This window comes from Solanum lycopersicum, chromosome 4 (genome assembly GCF_036512215.1).
Source record: "Solanum lycopersicum chromosome 4, SLM_r2.1".
NCBI classification, from domain to species: Eukaryota; Viridiplantae; Streptophyta; class Magnoliopsida; order Solanales; family Solanaceae; genus Solanum; species Solanum lycopersicum.
Window position 1 is genome coordinate 37,853,838 of NC_090803.1, and position 22,309 is coordinate 37,876,146.

The following is a 22,309-nucleotide window of genomic DNA, read 5'->3' on the forward strand; positions in this document are numbered from 1 at the left end:
TATTCTTTCCTTAATTATAGATTTCGTGGGGTTATATTAATAACTAAAATTCTTGAGGGGTTAAAAGAGGTAACCCTAAGTTAATTAGTGGGGTATTATTGCCATCTTTTATTCTTAATTATATACTAATTAGGGTAAAAGAAAGAGGGTTTGAATAAAGAAAATAGAAAGAACAAGAGAGAGAGAGAGAATCGAACGAGAAGGGAGAAACAAAGCTTTGGGAAAATTCTTGCTTGATTCAACTCTTCGGTGGAGGTAGGTTATGGTTTTCATGCTATTCATAGTAAACTCTTAATAGCGAATAATATGTGTTAGTAGTATTGTAAACCTTCTATATGCTTAATTGTATGCTTGCATCAATGATGTGATTATGTAATTGTGAATAAATAAGCATGATGAAGCTATTGAATCCCAAATCTTGAAAAGAAACCCTAATCTACTTTGTTAATGATGATGCCTTGGTATAAAAGAAGGCTTGATGAACGAAAGTGGTAAGATTAGGGGATTGGGTGCCACGTTCCAGTACCAGGATAGAATATGGATCGGGTGTCACGTTCCGACACCAGGATAGAATATGGATCGGGTGTCACGTTCCGACACCAGGATAGAATATGGATCGGGTGCCACGTTTCGGTACCATGATAGAATATGGATCGGGTGTCACGTTCCGACACCAGGATAGAATATGGATCGGGTGCCACATTCCGGTACCAGGATAGTATATGAGGATCGGAGTGTCACATTCCGACACCAGGATAGTATATTGAGGAGCGGAGTGTCACGTACCGACACGAGGGGAATAAAGATAATGAATCTTGAAATATGTTAATATATCCAATCTAATGAACTAAATTCCCAAATGAGTATGATGAGGAGGTTTGAGTCCTCATTGATGTGCTTGGTGTTGTAACCAAGGGTTATGGTAACTGTAAATGCTGCATGCTAAGCATATTAGTTGATTTTATGATATTGCTTAATACATACTGTTTTCTATTTTGAGTTGGCCGATGATATCTACTCAGTACCCGTGTTTTGTACTGACCCCTACTTTTATTGTTTCTTCTTGTTTATTTGTGGAGTGCAGCAAATGTGCCGTCATCTTCGACTCAACAGTAACTCAAGCCAGTCTTACTACATCGGAAATTCAGGGTGAGCTAATGCTTCTAGCTTGGACTGGATCTTCTTCTTCAAGTCTTGATGCCTTGAACTTCCGGCATGGACTAGCTTCTTATGTATTTTTAGCTTCTTAGAATAATCTTAGTTTAATAATTTGATTATAGATGTTCTTGTGATGATGACTTCCAAATTTTCGGAATAATAAGAGTTATTGATTTTATTAATGAGTTTAAGTCTTCCGCATTACTTTATGTTAATATTACCTTGAAATGTTAAGGTTTAGATTGGTTGGTTCGCTCACATAGGAGGGTAAGTGTGGGTGCCAGTCGCGGCCCGGATTTGGGTCGTGACACTAATATTAATGGAGGATGAGAAATGCAAATGACTTTATATGAATATTTTATGCTTATGAATATGGAAATTGATCTTATTGATAAAGTATGATGTTATGAGTATTTGAAGATTATTTGGTGTGAAGTATGACACTAATTATAGTTTGTGTTGGGTTACTTAACTAAGTAGGGTTATAGGGATTTGCTTGGTCATTGCACTTGTTGATTCTATGAGGATTTATGATTAATTGTCTTACTTTTCTATATAGATGACGAACTCTCATTCATGATATGATGCTATTTCTTAATAATAGAGTTATGTGAGATTTTGGGTTTCAAGTATGATTGATATGCATATGATTTATTGAGTTGTTTAAAATGTCTAAGGGATTAGCATAGTTTCGATATTGTGCATAAGTACTTAAAGAGGTAAGTTTGCATGTTTCCACAAAATGTCCTTTTTGGCACGTTTTGATGTAATATGTGCATATGATCTCATATTTTGTACATGTGGATTACTAACCCTATTTTCTTCCCTTTTCTCCAACATTATAGGTTCCGTTCATTGAAGGGTTTGGAAAGAGACATTGCTGAAGACTTGGATATCTCCTTTCATCCAATTGGGTAGTCCTCACATTCCAAGGGCGATGTCGATATTCTTGATAATGGAGTTCTTTTGCTATGAGTTTAAGACTCCTTTATATTTATTCTATTTCTATTGTGTACGACTGGTATAAGCCTATAGGTGGCTTGTTATTTTTTATGTAGGATATGCCCATATTAAGATAATACATTAGTTGGTATGAGATAAGACAATCATTGAGACTTTATTCTATCTTATTTATGCATGTGAAATAAAATTAGAAGTCTACGTAACCTTCTTATACAAACGAGTCTATGTATACTCGATATTAATATTATTATGTGTGTACAGGTCCATGTAAATATTCGATTAGATATAGTAAAAAAAAATTATTCTTATGTATTTTCGATTGATGAATGTTATGATGTAAAACTAATAGAAATAAAAATTATATAATATAAATAACAAAAAAGTGAAACATAAAGTATTAATAGTAGTTCTTTAAATTCCGAAAAGTTTTATTCAAATGTGGAAAATAAAGATTCAAATGAAGAGGCTATTAACTATTTTAGTCTCAAAATATAGAGAATATTAACTAAAACAGAATGGTGCAAGGGGAAAAGAGAAAATATAGAGTGTAACAAATTAAATAATATTAAAATCATATATATTGCAGAGAAATGTAAGTAAATCAAAATCAATGTTTTAAAATAATCTAGTGGGACTCGCCTCGTGGCTCGCCTTGTGGCTGGGATCTTGAAAAAAACGCTAAGACTCAATTGTGGGGCTTAGTTCGGTAAGATTTTCACCCTAACTGTCTGACTGTACGTCCTAAGAATGCCCAAATTGGGGCTCTTCTAACAAATCTTATACAAATGATGGGTGTGTTTGGTATGAAGGAAAATGTTTTGCTCAAAAACAAGTAGATTTTTGACTTATTTTCTCATGTTTGATTGGTGAGTAGAAAATATTTTCATGAATTTATTTTTAGTGTTTGATTTATAGATGAAAAATATTTTTGAGAAATATCTTTTATTTTTACTTGATAGAAAATAAATTTTGAAATTGAAAATTTTATGGGGGGTTTGAGAGGGTGGTAGGGGGTTGGTGGGGAGACGAGGGTAGGGGTGAAAAAAAATAAAAAAATTGAAGTTGAAAATATTTTCTTAAAACAAGCTTAATTTTTTTTTTGGTGGGGGAAGGGGGCTAATAGGGGGATGGTAGGGCGGGTTGGGGGGGATCGAGAGTAGGGGTGAAAAAATGAAATGTTGAAGTTGACAATATTTTTTTAAAACAAACTCAATATTTTGGGGGGAGTAGGGGCAGTCAAGGATCGGGTTGAAAGAAAATAAAATTTTGAAGTTGAAAAGTTTTTTAAAAAAATATTAAATTTTTTTTGGGGGGGGGGGGTGTCGAGGGTAGGAGTGAATAAGTAAAAATTTAAGTAGATAATACTTTTTAAACACAAAGCTAAATTTATTTTTGAACGCGGGGAGGTCGTGGGTAAAAAAACATAAAAATTACAAAATCTTTTAGTGTGTGTACATGTGAGCACACCTTTCACATAATCACCATTTTGATGACATTGACTTCTAAACATGCTTACATCTTCATTCATAATGTTACACACCTTAACATACTTCACATAAACATATACTTCACTTAGGCAAAGTCTCTACAAATCATAATTAACAAGCTTCATAAAGCACACCAACAAGAACAACTTCATCATCATCTTACTTCGCTTAATATGCCTTCATGGCCTTATTCACAATACACATATAAATTCACATTCATATATGATACGCTCAAGCTTACTTCTCAAATAAGAAGTAAAGCGGTCGTAACAAGGAAAGAACCCAACTAATGAGGTTAGGATCGTTCCCACGAGAAAAATAGTTCAGACTTAACTTCAATCTATTATTACTATTATTCATTCAATTATTTAACATAGACAATAAAAGGAGGTTTTTATTTCTAAATGAATGAAAATAATTAGCTAAATTAACGAGAAAACTAAATGATTCAAATGTTGGAGTTTAATCAATTAAGAAAAGAAACTAAGGTTTACGTGTTCCCCACAAGTTCCTAATTTGATCATTCTAACTATAACAATTCTTTCCTAGTATCTTGCATGCAAAGTGATAAGTTATGTATTTCTAAATCCTTGGCCCAGCATCTAGAAAGTGTCACTCTGCACCTTGGTCCGGCTACGTGTGTTGCTATATTAACCCTTACCTTTACCTCATGTTAAGCATTGTATTCGATATTTGACTAAGTTATTGCCTCGTACCAATCAATACTAGCCTCATACCAATCAATACTAGCCTATACGATAATAGACACTAAATCTATGTTGATAATTCTTTTCCTATTATCTACCTCTTTGGTTCGGCAAGTAGTATTAAGGCGAGTTCTAACGTTGGCCATCTGTTAAAAAAGACTTCTAAGCGAAAGAATTATCAATACATGCAAGATACTATTCTAGAACTATTATTTTAGGTAGATTTTATCTTATTATTCACCCATGGTTCACACAACCCTAGTTATGGAGTTAAATTACCCATAGTCATAATCATAATATTTATATATATGATATAAAAATTCATGCACTTACTTCAATGAGAAAGAATAAAATTCAGAAATTTACTTGATTAATAGACAAAATCACCAACAATCAACTCCAGATAAAAGTGTAACAGTCAAAAGTGTAATAAGCAAAATAATCTACTCACAAAGAATCTAACATAAAAGTGTCTAATCACCAAAAGTCTGACCCCAAAAATAAGATTTTTCAAACTATTTATTAAAAAATAAAAACCTAATAAAAGAAGGACTCTAATTGCTGGAAATCTGTCAAAACGCGGATGGGTCGACGGACCTCGCAACGGGTCGTCGTGGTCACAACGGGCCGTCATGACATCCGTCGTCCCGTACTTTGCAAATTCTTCTGCTGCTCTCTTCATTACCCTCGACGGCAGGTATGAAGGATCATCACAGGAACAACGATCCATCGAGTCTTCGTTCCATAACACTTAAACTCTTTGGAATTTGGGTACTGGACTACTTCTCTGATCATCACGACGAATCAACAAGATGGACCGTTATGGCTACGACGGTCCGTCACGCACTTCGTAACCCCACACTTGGTCAGACTTCCCCATATTCCTTTAGAAGCTTCACTACGATGCCACCTACGGACCGTCACAGGCACGATGGACCGTCACAAGCTAAGTAGGAGGTACTTTTCTGCATTTCTTGCTAAAAAACATCCGCGTTCATCTTTAGACATATTTCCTGCAAATAAAGAGAAACTTACATAAAAATTAATACAAAAAGGTTTTTGGAGACACAATAAACTTAAGGCATTACAAATATCATGAAACCACGGTATATCAAAACCCTCAACTTAAATTTGTTGTTTGTCCTCAAGCGGCACACTATGACTCACTACAAAATCTTTGTACAATAGTGTCCATGTTTTATCTTTCGCAATCATTTGGCTATCAATCCCAATCAGTCTCATCATATTTATGCATGTTATTACTACTAGGCTTGAATTATGTGGAATCAGACCATGACACAGACTCACCACACATTAAAACCTATCCTCTTCAATTTCTCACTAAGGTGTTGATATTTCCGATATTACAACTAATGTTCTCACTTCAAAACAACATCATCATTTTTCACACAGTGATTTGAGTTTGAGTATAAAGATTACTTTCAACACTCACTCTCAGAACGAATTCACAAATTATTCATACATATTGCCATAAGCTTGCCCTTATTTTCACTGCTTGAAGTTCGCTATACAACTCTTAGGATCACGATAGGACTTTCTTAGCTTGTAACATAGGATCAGGGTCAGGTACGGTATATTTAGGTATACTTTGGTGATTTTTTGCCCTCCTTGACATATCGGCTAAACATACCACTTTTTATCATTTTATTTTGCCCAATTTCTCATATTCATTCACCTTGCTATGTTTCTTCTTTCTTCATTTGTGTAAGTGATTCTCTTCTTTTCTTGCTTGTATTTATTGTATTTTTTTATTTCACTTTTCTTTCAGCTTGTTCTTGAGTCACTTTACCTTTGTTCTTTCTCTCTCTTTGTTCTTTCAACCCCACTTTCCAGAGCATTCCTCATAATAGCCACCCTCAACTCATGTCTTTGCCACGAGTCAAAGTACACAATACCTAAAGTTGGGTCAGGGCCATAAAAAGGTTATTTACTGCATTAGCCACCCTCAACTTATGCTTTTGGCATAAGCTGAGGTGCACATGTCCTAGGAGGGACAAGGGCCAACACATTATTCCCAGAAAAGATCAATTGGGGTGAAAAAGAAAGGTCTAGTTTAATCTCAAATCATTTGGATCAAAGAAGGATAAATTTCATTTGTTTTTTTTATTTAGGCTAAAAATGGGCTATATTGAACAAGGGACTATGATCTTTTCCTAATTGTCTATTACAGCTTACTTTTAGCAAGACCAACCAGGCAAGTTCTAGCTCAGTATCAATAGTGGACTATTCAAATCTTTCTCACACTCACTTGACATCTCATTACTCTACCAGATTATTAGACACCTAGTTCGAATTTAAGACTTAGGGTCATGCAGTGGTGTATCCCTATGTCATGCTTAGAGCCACATATTTATTAATTACTATGCCTAGTCATGCATCATTTTCATTTCATCAGGATATAATTTTAGCCATTTGAACTGCACGATCCCATGTGACTATATTATCAGCGGCTGTGGGGGAAAGGCAGTGGCGGACAATCAACCATAAGAACTTCACTGTGAAGGTCAGGTTAGCCTTCTTGATTTCTCCCTTCGGCTCGGTTGCCCAGTCGGCACCCTCTCCATCAACATACACGTGCAGGGCCATCCATCTCTTGGTGGTATCTCTCAGTGATGGATCACGCTAGAATTGGCCATCTTTGACAATTTGTAACCGGTAGTCAAACTCGGCGGTGAGAGGGGTCCGATTGGCATCAACATCCTCGTCGTGAAGATACCGTCGAATGGAAGGCAAGGAGATATCAACCTGAATGCCACGTACTCGGACATGTTCAAGTGGGGCCAATTTGGCGGGGGCAGCCCGCTATCAATCTGTGATTTGAGAGTATCCACGTAGGATTATAAAACTCTCGGACCAACTTTTCACTATAACGTTCCAAAGAATGTGTTGTCCACTCCACTCGGTGTCTGGTGAATAGATTGTGAATCTCTAGCATAGTAGGGAGACTTCCCGTAAGGACCCGCCTCTCCAACGTAAGGGTCCATGTCATAACTCCTTTATCATTTAGAAACTTTGTGTCTGAATAAACTTGATAGTGCCCGTCGACACACCACCAGTTGGGTTGGTCGGCAACCAGGGTGAGAGCACGAGTCGGTGAGCCAGGAGTGGATTCAGAACAATCAGCCTCATCAGATGAGGCAGACTGTGTAGCTGTGGCGGGTGCAGGGACTTCAGCATACCCGGAGGCTTCCTCCGACCATGAAACTCCAAAGGAGCCAAATGCTCCTTCTTCATGAGTAGCTTACCCAGAAGGTGTGCCGGTTATTGTGCACTCCTCATCAGACTGGGAGGCAGTGACTACGCTGGACTCCACTTTTTTGGGCGTAACTCTGGCATCACGGGAAGCATAGGATGGAGTGGCAGTGTGTGGGGGCACGTACTCGGGGTCACGCTCATCATCAGAGTCAATGACCAGGCGGGCAGACGGGGCGATAGACTTTGATCACCTACGTGTGTTAACCATATCTTGTTTTGGTGCCATAATATATAGTACCTAGAAAAAAATCAAAATTAGTATGAGAAGGATCGAGTAAAAACAAAACAAAATAAATATAAGAGCTAAGTTGTCATGACTTTTCTGTAGTAACAGTGAAACACGACGGACCAGGTGACGGTTTATCGTGAGTACAACGGACCGTCATGGGGTCCTTCATGTCTTACTTCAATTATGTTGATGTGGAGATCCCTGAAGGAAAGTCTCTGACAAGTATGACGGATAAGAAGGATGGGCCGTCGTGACAATGACGGTTCGTCCTTAATGTCCGTCGTGGAAACTTTTAGGAGAAGGGTCTCTAACAGTCACGACGCTTGTGCAGGACGGACCGTCGAGGGTATGACAGTCCTTCATAGATATCCGTCAGAGGACACTTAGAAAAAGTATGGAGACCCTCAGGAAATGGGTCTCTGATCATCACGATGGTTGTAGAGAACGGACCATCGAGGGTATAATGGTCCATCGTAGGTGCCCGTGAGAGGCGCTTGGAGAAAAGTATGGAGACCCTTAGGAGAGGGGTCTCTGACCGTCATGACGGTTATGCAGGACGGAACGTTGAGGGTATGAAGGTTTGTTCTATATGTCCGTAAGAAAACACTTAGAATAAATTAGAGACCCTTAGGAATACGGTCTCTGACAACCAGAATGGTTGTGCAGGACGGATCATCGTGGGAACGACAGTCCGTCGCATGTGTCTGTTGGTGGACATTTGGAGACAATTGGACTGCGAGGTGATGGGGGTGTTGGGATGAAACCTATGATGGTCCGTCGTGGATACGATGGCCCGTCATCGGGGTCTTGTTTTGTCATTCAGTGACAGAACTGGGGATGCCACAATCATCCCTTATGACTCTCATGGAATACTTAGTGTTAGCCTATACGTTTCTACCCAAAATACCTAGTAACCTAGCAATGCTAATGCACCTATTTCTAGAGTTTTAACAAGGCAATTTAAGGATTCTCAACCTAGTTTAGACAATGTTGGATCAAAGGATGAATACCTATCAATAAGAACTAGGCTAATACTAATTTAAAACCAAAAATGCAATTTAAATGGGTAGAAAATACAGACACATACATGAGAACAGGAGAAAGACAAGCAAGTGACGCACTTGGTTAGCAAGAACAGAACCACAGCAGCAGACTCTGACTAGCAAAGAGTGGATTTTAGGAATTGGGGAATTTGGAGAAATGATCGGTTGAAATAGAGGTAGGAAATGGGAAGTTTAAAAGGGAGGGAATGGGATAAAGAGGGAAAGAAACCGTTCAAATGAAGGGGTGGGGGTTTTTATAGGTTGAAAATTTTTAAAAGTTCCCTGCCGGGCTCATTAATGATGCAATGAGTCCCCAATGACGGTCCATCGCATGTGCGATGGTCCATCATTGGTTCCATCGCATGTGCGATGGTCCATCATTGGTTCCATCGCATGTGCGATGGTCCATCATTGGTTCCATCGCGTGTGCCCTAGTTTTGAAAATAACTGAAAGACATACCTGGCACGATGGATTCATGTGAAGGTCTGTTGCGTTCGTGAGTGGTCGTCGATGGGTCCGTCAGTGACTGTTGTAGAGTGATTGTTTTTTGATTTTTTTTGCAGAATTTCCTGGTGATGTGCCTGCAAATTTAAAACCCATTAGTAGAAAATGCTACCATTACTAGAAAGAAAAACTAGAAGTATTGGGTTACCTCCCAACCAACGCCTGATTTAACATCGTGGCACGACTGAGGACACTTGATTACTCAGCCTTCATCAAGATGGTATGCCTCGAACACTTCATTTGCCGATTCAGTATGCCCAAAATAGAGTTTTATTCGCTCTCCATTCACCTTAAATCAGACTCCCTCCTTGGTTTCTAACTCAACTGATCCATGAGGGAATAATTTGGTAATCAAGTAAGGGCCAGTCCATTTGGACTTGAGCTTACCAAACAAATGCAACCGAGAATTGGTTTAAAACACCAAATACCCAACCATAAACACTCGTTTTTCACTTTTTAGGTCATGGTCCTTCTCTATCTTTTCTTTGTAGGATATAGCAGATTTCGATTGGAGCTCACCACTCTGCCTCATGGACCTACAAATGTTGAAGGTCACTTCTTCATTGTTCAACTGAAATTTCATCTACCCTTTTCCATGTCAACTAAGGATCTACCCGTAGCAGAGAATGGCCTCCCAATAATAATAGGCACTTCAAAATTCACTTCATAATCTAGGATAAAAAAATCTGCTGGAAATATGAATGACTCCACTTTTACTAGCACATCGTGGAGTATCCCTATAGGCCTTTTCATTGTTCGATCGGCCATCAGTAGCCGCATGGCAATGGGCTTTGGGTCATCCAAATCTAAATTCTTGTAAACCGAGAGGGGCATGAGATTTATGCTTGCCCCCAAATCACATAATGCTTTAGCAAAATATAATGACCCGACAGTACAAGGAATAGTGAAGGTACCCTGATCTTCTTTCTTTTGTACGAGAGATCTTGTAGCAATATCACTACAATGTTGTACTCTATCATCATCCTCAAAAGTGACCGATCTTTTCTTTGTAACCAGATCTTTCATAAACTTGGCATAGTCGAGCATTTGTTCTAGAGCTTCTACCAAAGGTACAGTGATAGAAAGCTACTTCAACATTGTTATAAAACGCCAATATTTACCATCCTCGGTCTTTTTCACTAATCTCTAAGGAAAGGGCAGTCTAGGCATGGGAATTACCTTTATAGGCACTTCAGCATCTTTTCTAGTGTTATCTTCTACTTCACCACTGCCCTCTATCACCTTAGCATTATCTATTATCACTTTTTTCTCCTTAGACGGCATAGGTGGTTCAATGGTCTGCTTACCATCCCGATTAGTGATTGCCATATAGTGTCCGTCATTTTTCAAATTTTGGACAATGTTACTAGTAAGAGTGCCCGGTTGCCGTGTGTTCACAGTCGCACATAATTGGGCCATTTGCAACTCAGTCTGCTTAATTGATATTGCATGTGTATCGACTTTCTGCCCAATACCCCCTAGATCCCTCCTTAACTCTTTAATGTTCTCATCATTGGCATCGAACCTCCTCATCATTTTGTGCAACATATCCTCAACTCGCGCCATACTATCTCCACCATCTCTAGGAGTAACTTCACGATTTTGAGGAGGGACATACCCATTCCTATAATTTCAGTTACCATAGTTACCCCTGTTGAAGTATTTGTCGCGGTTGTAGTTTCCATCTCGGACATAATGACCCTCACGGTTATAGTTAGCATAGATCCAACCTTGGTTTCCTTGACCTTGGCGCCAATTCTCCTTATTTAAGCCTTGGGTACTCAGTCGGAAACCCCCCCCCCCCCCCCGTCTGCTCATTTACCGCATAGGAATCCTCCGCATAATAGCATTCATCATTTGGTGGTGGTGGTTTAGACAAGTAGTTAACTGCATTTATCTTTTCTGCACCCCCAGTGATTTGTTTTAATACCAACCTAGGGTCAGTTCTCATCTGAGCCATCTCTTCACGAATCTCATCTGTGCAGGGTTGTGATTGGATTGTACTGCGAAGTTATTTTTCCCAGTATCTGACTTCCTAGTACTCTAAGCTTTATTGTTCCGGGACATTTTCTCTAACTTTTCAGCAATCTCAGCATAAGTACACTCCCCATAAGAACCACTTGATGTATTATCCAACATCGCTTTATTATTTTCATCTTTTCCCCGATGGAAGTATTCCTTCAGTGACTCATTATCTATACGGTGATTGGGGACGCTTCTCAAAAAAGAAGTGAATTTATCCCAAGAACTACTAACTGACTCTCCTGGTAGTACCACAAACGTCCCTTAGTTGGTTCCAAGTGAAAATTGAGTATGGAGCTTAGTAAACCAAATAGCAGCCTCTCCCGTCAATGAGAGAAGAAACACTCTTATACCTATTACATCCAAGTCCAAGTTAGGCCTCCCCACACAGCTTTTACACACTTCTCTTACCTTAGCTATATGGGCATATGGATCCTTAGAAGGTAGCCCTTAAAACAAACCTATGGCAGTGAGCATTTGCATCAGGCTACTAGTTACCACAAAGGTGTGGCGTGGTGGTAAAGGGGGAAAGACAAGTGGCCCATCGGAGTTTGCTATATTGTCATAGACTCTGTAGTATTCTTGGGGCCATGGAGCGGAATTTTGTCCCCTCTGTTGGCTTTCACCCGGAGCATCGGGTAACAACTGACCAGGAACATCAACTGGAGCTGGGATGTTCTGGTTTGGATCATCATCATTAATACCCAAGTTTCGATTCATGTTGCATAGTGTATGCTCTAATTCGTGATCTTAGGGAAACAAGGGTTCTCTTTCTCTCCGTGTATTTGGCATACAAGGAAGACAGTTCTACAAGAATAAAAAAAAGAAACAAAGTAAAATTAAGAAAATATCGACTAAACAATAGTAATAAGTTTAAGTTAATCTAAAAGCTACTTTCCCCGGCAGCGGCGCAAAAATTTGATACGCTCAAACTTACTTCTAAAATAAGAATTAAAGTGGTCGTATCAAGTAAAGAACCCAACTAATGAGGTTAGAATCGTTCCAACAAGGAAAATATTTCTGACTTAACTTCAATCTATTATTACTATTATTTAGTCAATTATTTCCTTAGAAAACATAGACAATAAAAAAGGGGTTTTATTTCTAAATGAATGAAAATAACTAGCTAAAGTAAAGGAGACAACTAACAGATTCAAATGTTGGAGTTTAATCAATTAATAAAAGTAACGAGGGTTTACGTGTTCCCCACAGGTTCCTAATTTGATATTTCTAACTATAACAATTTTTTTCTATTATCTTGCATGCAAAGTGATAAGTTATGTATTTCTATATCCTTGGTCCGGCTTCTAGAAAAGTTCACTCCGCACCTTGGTCCGGCTACGTGTGTTGTTACACTAGCCCTTACCTTTACCTCATGTTAAGCATTGTATTCGATATTTGACTAAGTTATTACCTCGTACCAATCAATACTAGCCTATTAGATAGTATACACTAAATCTATGTTGATAATTCTTTTCTTATTATCTACTTCCTTGGTCCAGCAAGAAGCATTAAGGTGAGTTCTAACGTAGGCCATCCGTTAAAAAGACTTCTAAGCGAAAGAATTATCAATACATGCAAGACACTATTCTTGAATTGTTATTTTGGTTAGATTTTATCTTATTATTCACCCATGGTTCCCACAACCCTAGTTATGGAGTTTATTTACCCATAGTCATAATCACAATATTCATAGATATGATATAGGAATTCATGCACTTACTTTAATGAGAAAGAATAAAATCCAAAAATTTCTTGATTAATCAACAAAATCACCAACAATAACTCCAGAGAAAAGTGTAACAATCCAAAGTGTGATAATCAAAATAATCTACTCACAAAGAATCTGACATAAAAGTGTGTAATCACGAAAAGTCTAACCCCAAAAACAAGGTTTTTTGAACTATTTATAAAAAACCAACACCTAATAAAAGGACTCTAGTTGCTGGAAATCTGTCAAAACGCGGCTGGGTCGACGTACCTCGCGACAGGTCATCTTGGTCACGACGGGCCATCGGACTCCGTCGTCCCATACTTTGCAAATTCTTCTACTGCTCTCTTCATTACCCTCAACGGCAGGTATGACAGATCGTCACAGGCACAACGGTCCGTCGAGGGTCTTCGTTCCATAACACTTAAACTCTTTGGAATTTGGGTACTGGACTACTTCTCTGATCATCACGATGAACGAGCAGGACGGACCGTCATGGCTGTGACGGTCTGTCATGCACTTCGTAACCCCACACTTAGTCAAACTTCCCCATCTTCAATCAGCACCTTCACTAAGATGCCACCTACGGACCGTCACAGGCACGACGGACCGTCACAAGCTCCGTAGGTAGTACTTTTCTGCATTTCTTGCTCAAAAACTTTCGCGTTCATCTTTAGACAGATTTCATGCAAATAAATAGAAACTTACGTAAAAATTAATACAAAAATGCTTTTGGACACACACTAAACTTAACGGAAAAGCATTAAAATACCGTGAAACAATGGTATATCAATATACTCCGAGTAAACACCGCCACAAAGGGTGGACCATACCACTCAAGAGCATTTCACAATAAGAACTAAAGAATATAACTAATTTATCATTCATCCAAGATTTCACTACCTATTTATAACTTATCCAACAATTCATCATAAAAATAGACCTTAAGGCAGTAGCTAAACTACATCATATACACCAAGATACCATAACCCTAACACTTCCTAATCATGCTCATTAAACCCATTTCATAAGCTAAAAGTCAATAAAAAGTATAAACATGTTTTTATTGGGGTTTTGACATTAAAATCATCAATTAACACTAAAAACAACTCGTTCTAATCACCAAAACATTTTCATATAAAGACCCATACTTGGAGTCAAGGAATTAAGAAGTTCAAAGTTTTAAACCCTTTCAAAATCATTTAGAAGGGGCTCCTTGAATGAAAGAAAGTTCAAGGATGACTACCATACCTTAATGAGAAGAAACCAACAAGTTTTTGATGAATAACACGCTCACAGCCAGCCCTCCTAGCCCTTCCTTTAGTCCAAGCTTCTATGGGGTTTTAGGAGAGTTCTTTCTTGAGTGAGGGTTTTGAATATTTGAAATAAGGGGTCTTGTCTAGGTCTAGGACTTAAAACTAACTTAATATACTTTAATAAACCTAAAATAATCATCCTAGGTTCATAAAATACTTGGGGTGAATTTCCCAATCACCCTAAGCCTCTGCAGCAGCATCCAACACCTAGTCGACCGTCCATCCTGCTGGGGCATCAATTGGTTCAGAGACCTGCTTCATGGGGGCTAAACTCCTATAAAACCCCTAAAAGGAATTGAGGTGTCTAGAGTCTCACATGTGCATTATAAGATTGTTAACATGTTAAATAAGTGTTCTACGGCATGCATGATTGATTTGAAGTCATTTGAAAGTGAAACGTCCAAGATATTCGAAAGTTAGCCCTTCAGATGTGTGTGTGTGTGTCTTGGTGTGTATTGACATGTTTTACGTGTTTGTTTTTGTTGAAACTGATATGGAAGGTACCTAACATGTTAATGAGTGTATTTACGTTGGAAATGTCCAGATACGACTCCCCAAGGGCCCCAGAAAAGGACCTCAAGGAGGACCCAAAGACTGCCTACATTGCCTTGGTAGTGTCTACCTACGCCCAAGAATGACGGCCAATTTGTGATCCTACGCCCAGTTGATGGGGAGGATTCGTTCAAAACTTATCCTGGTGAAATATAAAGCCCATTTACAAGCCACAGACCTAAACGACGGCCAACAGTACGGTCCATCGTTGGGTCTATGGGGCGTCGATGGTTGTCCGTCGATGCAGCCTGTGTTAGCTGCCTGCGCACTGTTTTATTAAAGGGGTGAATGAGAAATTTGCCCCATGTCCTAACCTGACCCTAGGCGGTTTATTTGGTTATTTTTTGGGTATATTAAGTTGGTTTATAACATCAAAACCCTAATACCCAATTCATATTCAAAATTAGATTTCCCTCTCCCAAACCAAACCTCTCTAGAAACCTCCATTGGAGATGAAGCTCAAGAACAACTTGTAGATTGGATAGTGATGATTTCTTCATCAATTTTTCATGGTTTTATTCTACAGTGAGGTATGGTTATCCTTCATCTTTAGATAATCTTTCATCTAAAGAGATCTTTCCAATGTTTTCAAAGATTTTTCATGATGAAATTGTGTAGTCTTCATTCTTGCTATGGGTTCTTTCTCAAAACTTTTTTAAAAGAATGTTTATGATGAATTTATGATAATCTACTGATTTTCAAGTCAAATTCAATTCAATTTCATGATGAACCCATGTCCCTTTCAATTCTCAAATTAGCTAATGTTATGGACATTGTGATCTAACTATGTGTTGGTTGAATTGTGATTCTATTATGTTGAATTGGTTATATCTACTTCCTATTATGTATATTGATGGTGAATTGTTGATGATTTATCCATGTGGATTAAGGTTTGACGGTTTGAATGAGATTATCTTATGTTCTTCTATCTTCTATAGATTGCTAATGTAGTGTATTCAAGGTGATCTCGATTCTATGGCAATTGAAGTAGGACTTCATTTAGGTTATGTTATATTTAGATACTTTCCTCTAATTTTATTGTTGATGAAAAAGGAATTCTGATCATTGATGATCAAAGCAAGCAGATTTGGTAAGATTTCTCTATTCCTCTACTTTTCTATAGAATTGTTAGATGATTGGCCTTTTATGGCATTATGTGGTATGGTCTACTTATGTTGGCGGTGTTAAATTTTTTTCAATGTATATATATGTTGATTATGGCCTTGAAGTCAAATTTATGATATGTGAATGGATGGTTACGATGATCACATAATGTGAAATTATGCTTAGTTTCTATTCTAATGTATGATATAGGTGTGTTGCTAATGTTGAGAGTATGTAGGCGTCTATGTTATATGTGGTCTATATGCTGAAAATGGTGAAGTATAAATGTAAAACTACCCCTACCTATGTACCCCTACATGAATGTATGATTAGCTAATGTTAGGAGTCCAGAATGCAACTGTTGAAGTTATCTTGTCTCCTATGCTATTATGTGGTGTGTGGTCTATACTTGAATGTTAATTGTGGTCTTAAGAGTGTGTATTCCTCAAGATGATTTTGATATCCATTATATTATCATGTTGACCAATGTACACACACATTCACACCTCATGCATGCTTACAAAGTAGTATAGGTTCATAGTGCCTAATGAAATGTTATTCTCATATGTACTTGTGTCTACTACTATGCATGTAAGGTATATGTCTATGAAGAATGTTATCTATCCCTTAACTAGGATGACTTGATAGGTGTACTAGTATGATCAAGGGAATGGGACCTTGTCTATGCATTGCATATGTGTGCTTTAATAGGATAGTTCCTAGGTTTTGTGATTAATGTAAACGAATGTGAAGGTATGAGTATGTTATGAACATGTCTTATATTCTATGACGTCAAGAACAGGGTATGATGAAGTATGATTATACCTAGTGGCTAAATGTGTTAATATGAAAGGATTGCTCATATAGTTATATTTGTGCTCTTATGCATGAATGAAATGAAGTATGAACATGTATGGTTTAAGAGTATTTATGTGAAAGGTTTTCTCACATATATGTATTCACACACACATGTATGATGATCTAGTAAATAAAGGGGCTCTTGAAAGGTGTTCTCAAGCGTATCCTAAACAAGGTGGTGCTTGAATATCCTATGTCCATGTAAAAGGACTTCTAACATGATTTAGATTAAGGAATTCTCATCTATTACCTAAGAAATAAGCATATAAGGGGTTAACTCTCCCAAGCCTACATTTTATAAGGAATAATAATAATGGCTTTCCAATAAAAGGTAACTTAGCTTAGCAACGAGTGAACTTAGATGAGGGGTAACCCTTCCTAATGTAAGAAGGCTTGTTCACTATAGTCCTCACGAGGTGAATAACTACAATGCCTCAATAGGCATAAAAAAGGTTTACATAAGTGCATAAATAAAATGCCTCAATAGGCATAAATAGGTTTTCCATGTACGCCTCCAAGTTCCATAAATTATGCTTTCCCCATAGGATATAGCAAATGATATAACCTAATATGCTAGCATGATGTTAATGTTCTACCTTGGAAAGGTAGAGAACCTTCATTGGTGTAAGGATCTACAACAATAAATTCAATGTTTAGCACCCATGGAATTAGTGTTGGTTAAGTCTATAGTTTTCCTAAAGTGAAATGGAAAATGGAAGTAAAGTAAGAACCCTAACTAGGATAAACTAAAGAAAGTTGCTTAGTGTAGGTGAGAGTATGGGACTTTACATATGCATTGCACAAGTAGCTCTTGAGGGAAGATCTAGGAAGGTCTTATAATTTATATGATTATGTTTATGTCAATATGGATGATTGTTGTGTACTTGTTGTGATGAAATGAATGGTATGAGTCCTAATAAGTGTATATGATATGGTCTAACCTTATATGCATATTGTTTGTCTTATTGACTATATGATGAAGTTCCTATTTGGTGTTAATGTAGTTGACTATAGTATTATGGTTGATGTATGAAGTACATGTTAAGGTTAAGAGTCTCTTTTTAGACTTACTTAGTATATGTGAGGTTATGGGACTTCACATGTATATTGCACTAGTAGACCTAGATTGAGGTTATGAGTAAGGTCCATGATGTCTTTATGAAGTTAAGTCCAAATATGTTAATGTTGACTATTGTCTTCATATGATGATTTTGGAATTCTTGACTTGTATATGGTCCTGTAATGAGTTCTTCTATGTGGTCCATAAAGTGTATTGAGTCAAGTGTGCATTATATGTCTTGATATATGAAATGGTTCTATAAACGCTTGTGTTAGATTAAGGAAGCTTATATGCATGTTTCCTTGTGTCCTAAAGGTGATGCTTGAGTGTGGATAGTGTAATGGGACATTATCTACACATTGCACCAAGTATCACCAGAAGGTTGCTTAGGGAGTTAAGAAGTTAAGAAGGAAAAATAGTTTGCTGTAAAAAGGAAAATGAGGTTAATGTATCATGAAATAAGCTTACTGTAAAGTGATGCCAATTATGCCTTAAACTCAATGTATAGTTTTATGGAATATTATGACTATTGTATATTCCCAAATGAAGTATGCGAATTTATGATGCTTATTGTATCAAGTTTTATGAAGTTTTCACAAAATGGCATGATGCATGGTTTCAAAGTAAAATGTCACTTTTAAATTCGTATTTTTGCATGGTTGTCATACTTAATGCAGTCTTGTACTAACACCATTCTTCTTTACCTTTTTACACAAAGTGTAGGTTATGGATTCTTAAAGGATGTCTCTAGTGGTGAGGATCTTGATATGTGATTTCTAAGCTCAAGGAAAGGAATCCTTATATAACACTTTGAAAATCCAACTCGAGTCTTAGAGCCTAACATAGGTGTCATGGGTTGTAAGCACTGTTTTAAGACCTATTTTAATGAATATAGGTCATTTATGAAGTTTAAGAATCAAAAAGTCAAAGAACGTCCATGACATTTGGAAACTAGTTCTAAGGGGAACAAGAATGCTAGCCTATTTGACTAGCTTTTAGGAAATGGAAATCCATGAAATTAGGTGAAAGGGTGTACAACAAGTTTTAAATATGATTCTTGGTCAAAAATTTTGTGTACGACTCCCTAAGGACCAACAAAGGGTCCTTGAGGAACCTAACACATATGAGGCAACACTCCTTAGGCAGTGTTCAACCACGAGAAACCATCAATGACTCGTGTGTGGATAGATGGGGCGTTGATGCCCACCTTCATCCCACACTTAGACATATTGATGGATCCTTCTCATGCACATGTCTCTTACCACATCAACAAGTGTAAAGGACGGGGGGGTAGTCGTCGACTCACATACGGCCCGCTAGTGGGGTTCCGTCTGTGAGGGTTAAGTTTACCTGCATGTTTTTAATACTGGTTCATTTAATTAATTAAGGGGTTTAGGGATTATTTATGTATTAAAGAAGTCTAATTAACTAAATTAACCCCTCATATAAAGACCCCAACCCTCATTAATCTAAACACAACACACCAAAATAAACTCTCTTTCTTCTCTCTTCTTTATCTCTCTATTTGGAAGCCACCATTGAAGACGATCTAGGGGGAGGTTTTGGGGGATTCAAAGGTAATATTTCACCATCAAATCTTCATCAAACTTTGACGTATGGGATCTGATTCACCTTTGAGAATCTTTCCTCAAAGGGTTCCTTCAAAATGGATATCGAAAGTTGGGTTTTCAAGTGGGTTCCCCTCAATTACGAATTTAACATTATGAACTGATTTTTTATGCTTATTTAGGATATAATTGATATATTAACATGTAATTTAACTTGATTATAGTAATTTGTGATGATTTGGCCTAAATTGATGAGCATGATCCTTAACCCTTAACCCTAGGTTGGTGTTGATGTAAATTGGGTTGTGATTGATTCAATTGTCTTGATTATGGGTTAAATCACTATTATAAGATTTTGTTACACCAATCATTTATAAATTGGAATAAATTTTTTCATTCATTCTAATCTTTAAAAGTGATCTAGGTTTTGGAAATTGACCTAAGTAATCTTGTTTTAAGCATTGATTTGGTATTGAATTATGGTGTAGTTACTCTTCTAGTATTATTATCATGTTGATTTTTCAATAATATGGTGGAACATCTAAATTGGATTGAATTGAGGGTTTATGGTAAGGCCTAAATGATAAACCATGAAAAAGACTATGTAAGCCTTGGAATCTCTATCTTTACTTCTAATTATGATTAATTGTGGTTAAGTCATGAAGTTATATTGGTGTATGTCTTATAGTAGGATGATAGGGTGGTATGATGTTGAATTTTTATGTCTTGACTATGTTGTGAGGTTGATTAAGGTGTATGTGATATAAGGATCGTGATGAATATCAATGTGTCTTGATATGGTATGAAATGCTAATGAGTTAACCTCACTTATATGGATTGTGATCAAAGGTCTATACTCATGAAATTCTTATTGAGCTATTGATGATGATGATTATACAAGGGGTAGACCCTCTGACCTAAACTAATGTATGATAGATAATTAAATGCTTAAAGACATTACAATAAAAGGAACTTAGCTTAAATCCGAGTGAACTTGACAATGGGTCTAGTCTTAGTCCTCAAAGAGGAAAAAGACGCCGGATACGTCTTATATACAACGAAAGTTTCAATTTTTTCTGCATTTTCAACCTATGAATGTAATGACATGAGAGTAAGGGTCTTTTCTTAGTCCTCAAAGAGAAAGACGATGCCGGTTACGTCTACGGGGTAAACCCAGATATGACAAACTTTGTATTAGAGAATGAGGTTTAATATCGTTGAATTATGTCTCTCTCTACCACGTCTATGTAGGTTTGTATTCATAATTGTGAAGCGCGCCACACTTATGAATAGGACCTATGTGATGCCTAGGAATTTCTCACTTTCTTGGATATCATATATCATGTCGTTAGAGTATACTTATGGTGTGATTTTGAATCTAATCTTATTGTTGTTCTATAGGAAGAATGAACACTCGAAGGAATGCGGCTCGAAGTCTTGAAGAGAAAATAGCCAATGCGGGAACTCTTCGTTGTGGTAAGCAAGTTCCTCCACTTGAAGAAGATGCTAATGTTGACCAAGCTCTGGTCAATCTTCCACCCTTGATGGATGAAGATATAAGGGCTTCCCTTATTCAACTACCTCAAGACGCCACTGTCCAAGCCTAATCTATGACGTTCCACGCCAACCAGGAGCTTGTACCTCGTCCTCATAAACAAGTCACTACTATGGCTTCCCGTCTAAGGGATTTCACTCAGACGAATCTTCCTACTTTCTATGGGTCTAAGGTTAATGAAGACCCCCAAGAATTAATTTATGAAGTCTCTAAAATACTTTTAGATATGGGGTTGACCACAAGTGAGAAGGCCGAGTTGGCCGCCACCTATTAACTAAAGTACGTGGCTCAAATATTGTAAGTGCAATGGAGGGATAATAGGCCATTGAGGGGTGGTCCATTTACTTGGGAGATCTTTAAGAAGGCTTTTATAGATCGATTCTTTCCTAAGGAGATGAGGGAGGAAAAAGTGGTGGAGCTCATCAACCTTTGCCAAGAAGGAAAGAGTGTTCATGAATACTCCTTGGAATTCATTAAATTTTCCAAATATGTTCCTTCTTTGGTTTCCGATCCTAGAGATCAAATGAGCCGCTTTATAACGGGGGTGTCAGAAGATTTACAAGAGGTGTGCCATTCGGCTATGCTACATGACGACATGAACATTTCCCATCTTATGGTGCATGAGGGTTTAGGATTCAAGGGCTAAGAGAAAGAGAAGAGATGCAAACAGGGAAAGATAATTTGATGGAGGTTCTTCGAAGAATAGGCTCGAAATATAACACAAGATAAGATTTAAGAAGCGGGTTTATAATCAAGTTCCATCCAAGTTCCCTAAGGCTCGTGATGACAAGGGAAATAAACTGAGAGATCAAAAAGAAATGAACTGGAAACTCACCAAATGAGAAGCCTATATGTGACAAGTATGGAAAGGATCATCTTGGTGAGTACTTGGTAGGAACGAGAAATTGCTTTAGTTGTGGCAAGAATGGTCACAAGATGAGTGATTATCCAAATCTTAACGATTAAGAGAGGGGTGGTCAAGCACAAGTAAGTGTTTCTAGTGACGCTCTTAAGAAGAACCGATTCTATGCTCTCCGGTCTAAGGGTGAACAAGATACTTCTCCGGACGTGGTGACCAGTATGTTGAAAGTATTTTCCATAGATGTATATAATTTACTTGATCCAGGTTCCCCCTTGTAATTTTTTACCCCTTTTGTAGCTAAAAAGTTTGATATTTTACCCGATATTGCATGAA

The 22,309-nt window shown here is 37.5% G+C and overlaps 1 protein-coding gene across 1 annotated transcript; it reads right to left on the minus strand.

Moving 5' to 3' along the window:
• Nucleotides 1-9,947: 9,947 nt before the first annotated feature.
• Nucleotides 9,948-10,934, minus strand: LOC138348092 (uncharacterized). Its single transcript, XM_069296701.1, has 2 exons — nt 10,548-10,934; nt 9,948-10,454 (listed from the first exon to the last, which is right to left on the minus strand). Exons 1-2 carry the CDS (start codon nt 10,932-10,934, stop codon nt 9,948-9,950), a joined length of 894 nt encoding a protein of 297 aa, XP_069152802.1.
• Between the last annotated feature and the right edge of the window lie 11,375 nt (nt 10,935-22,309).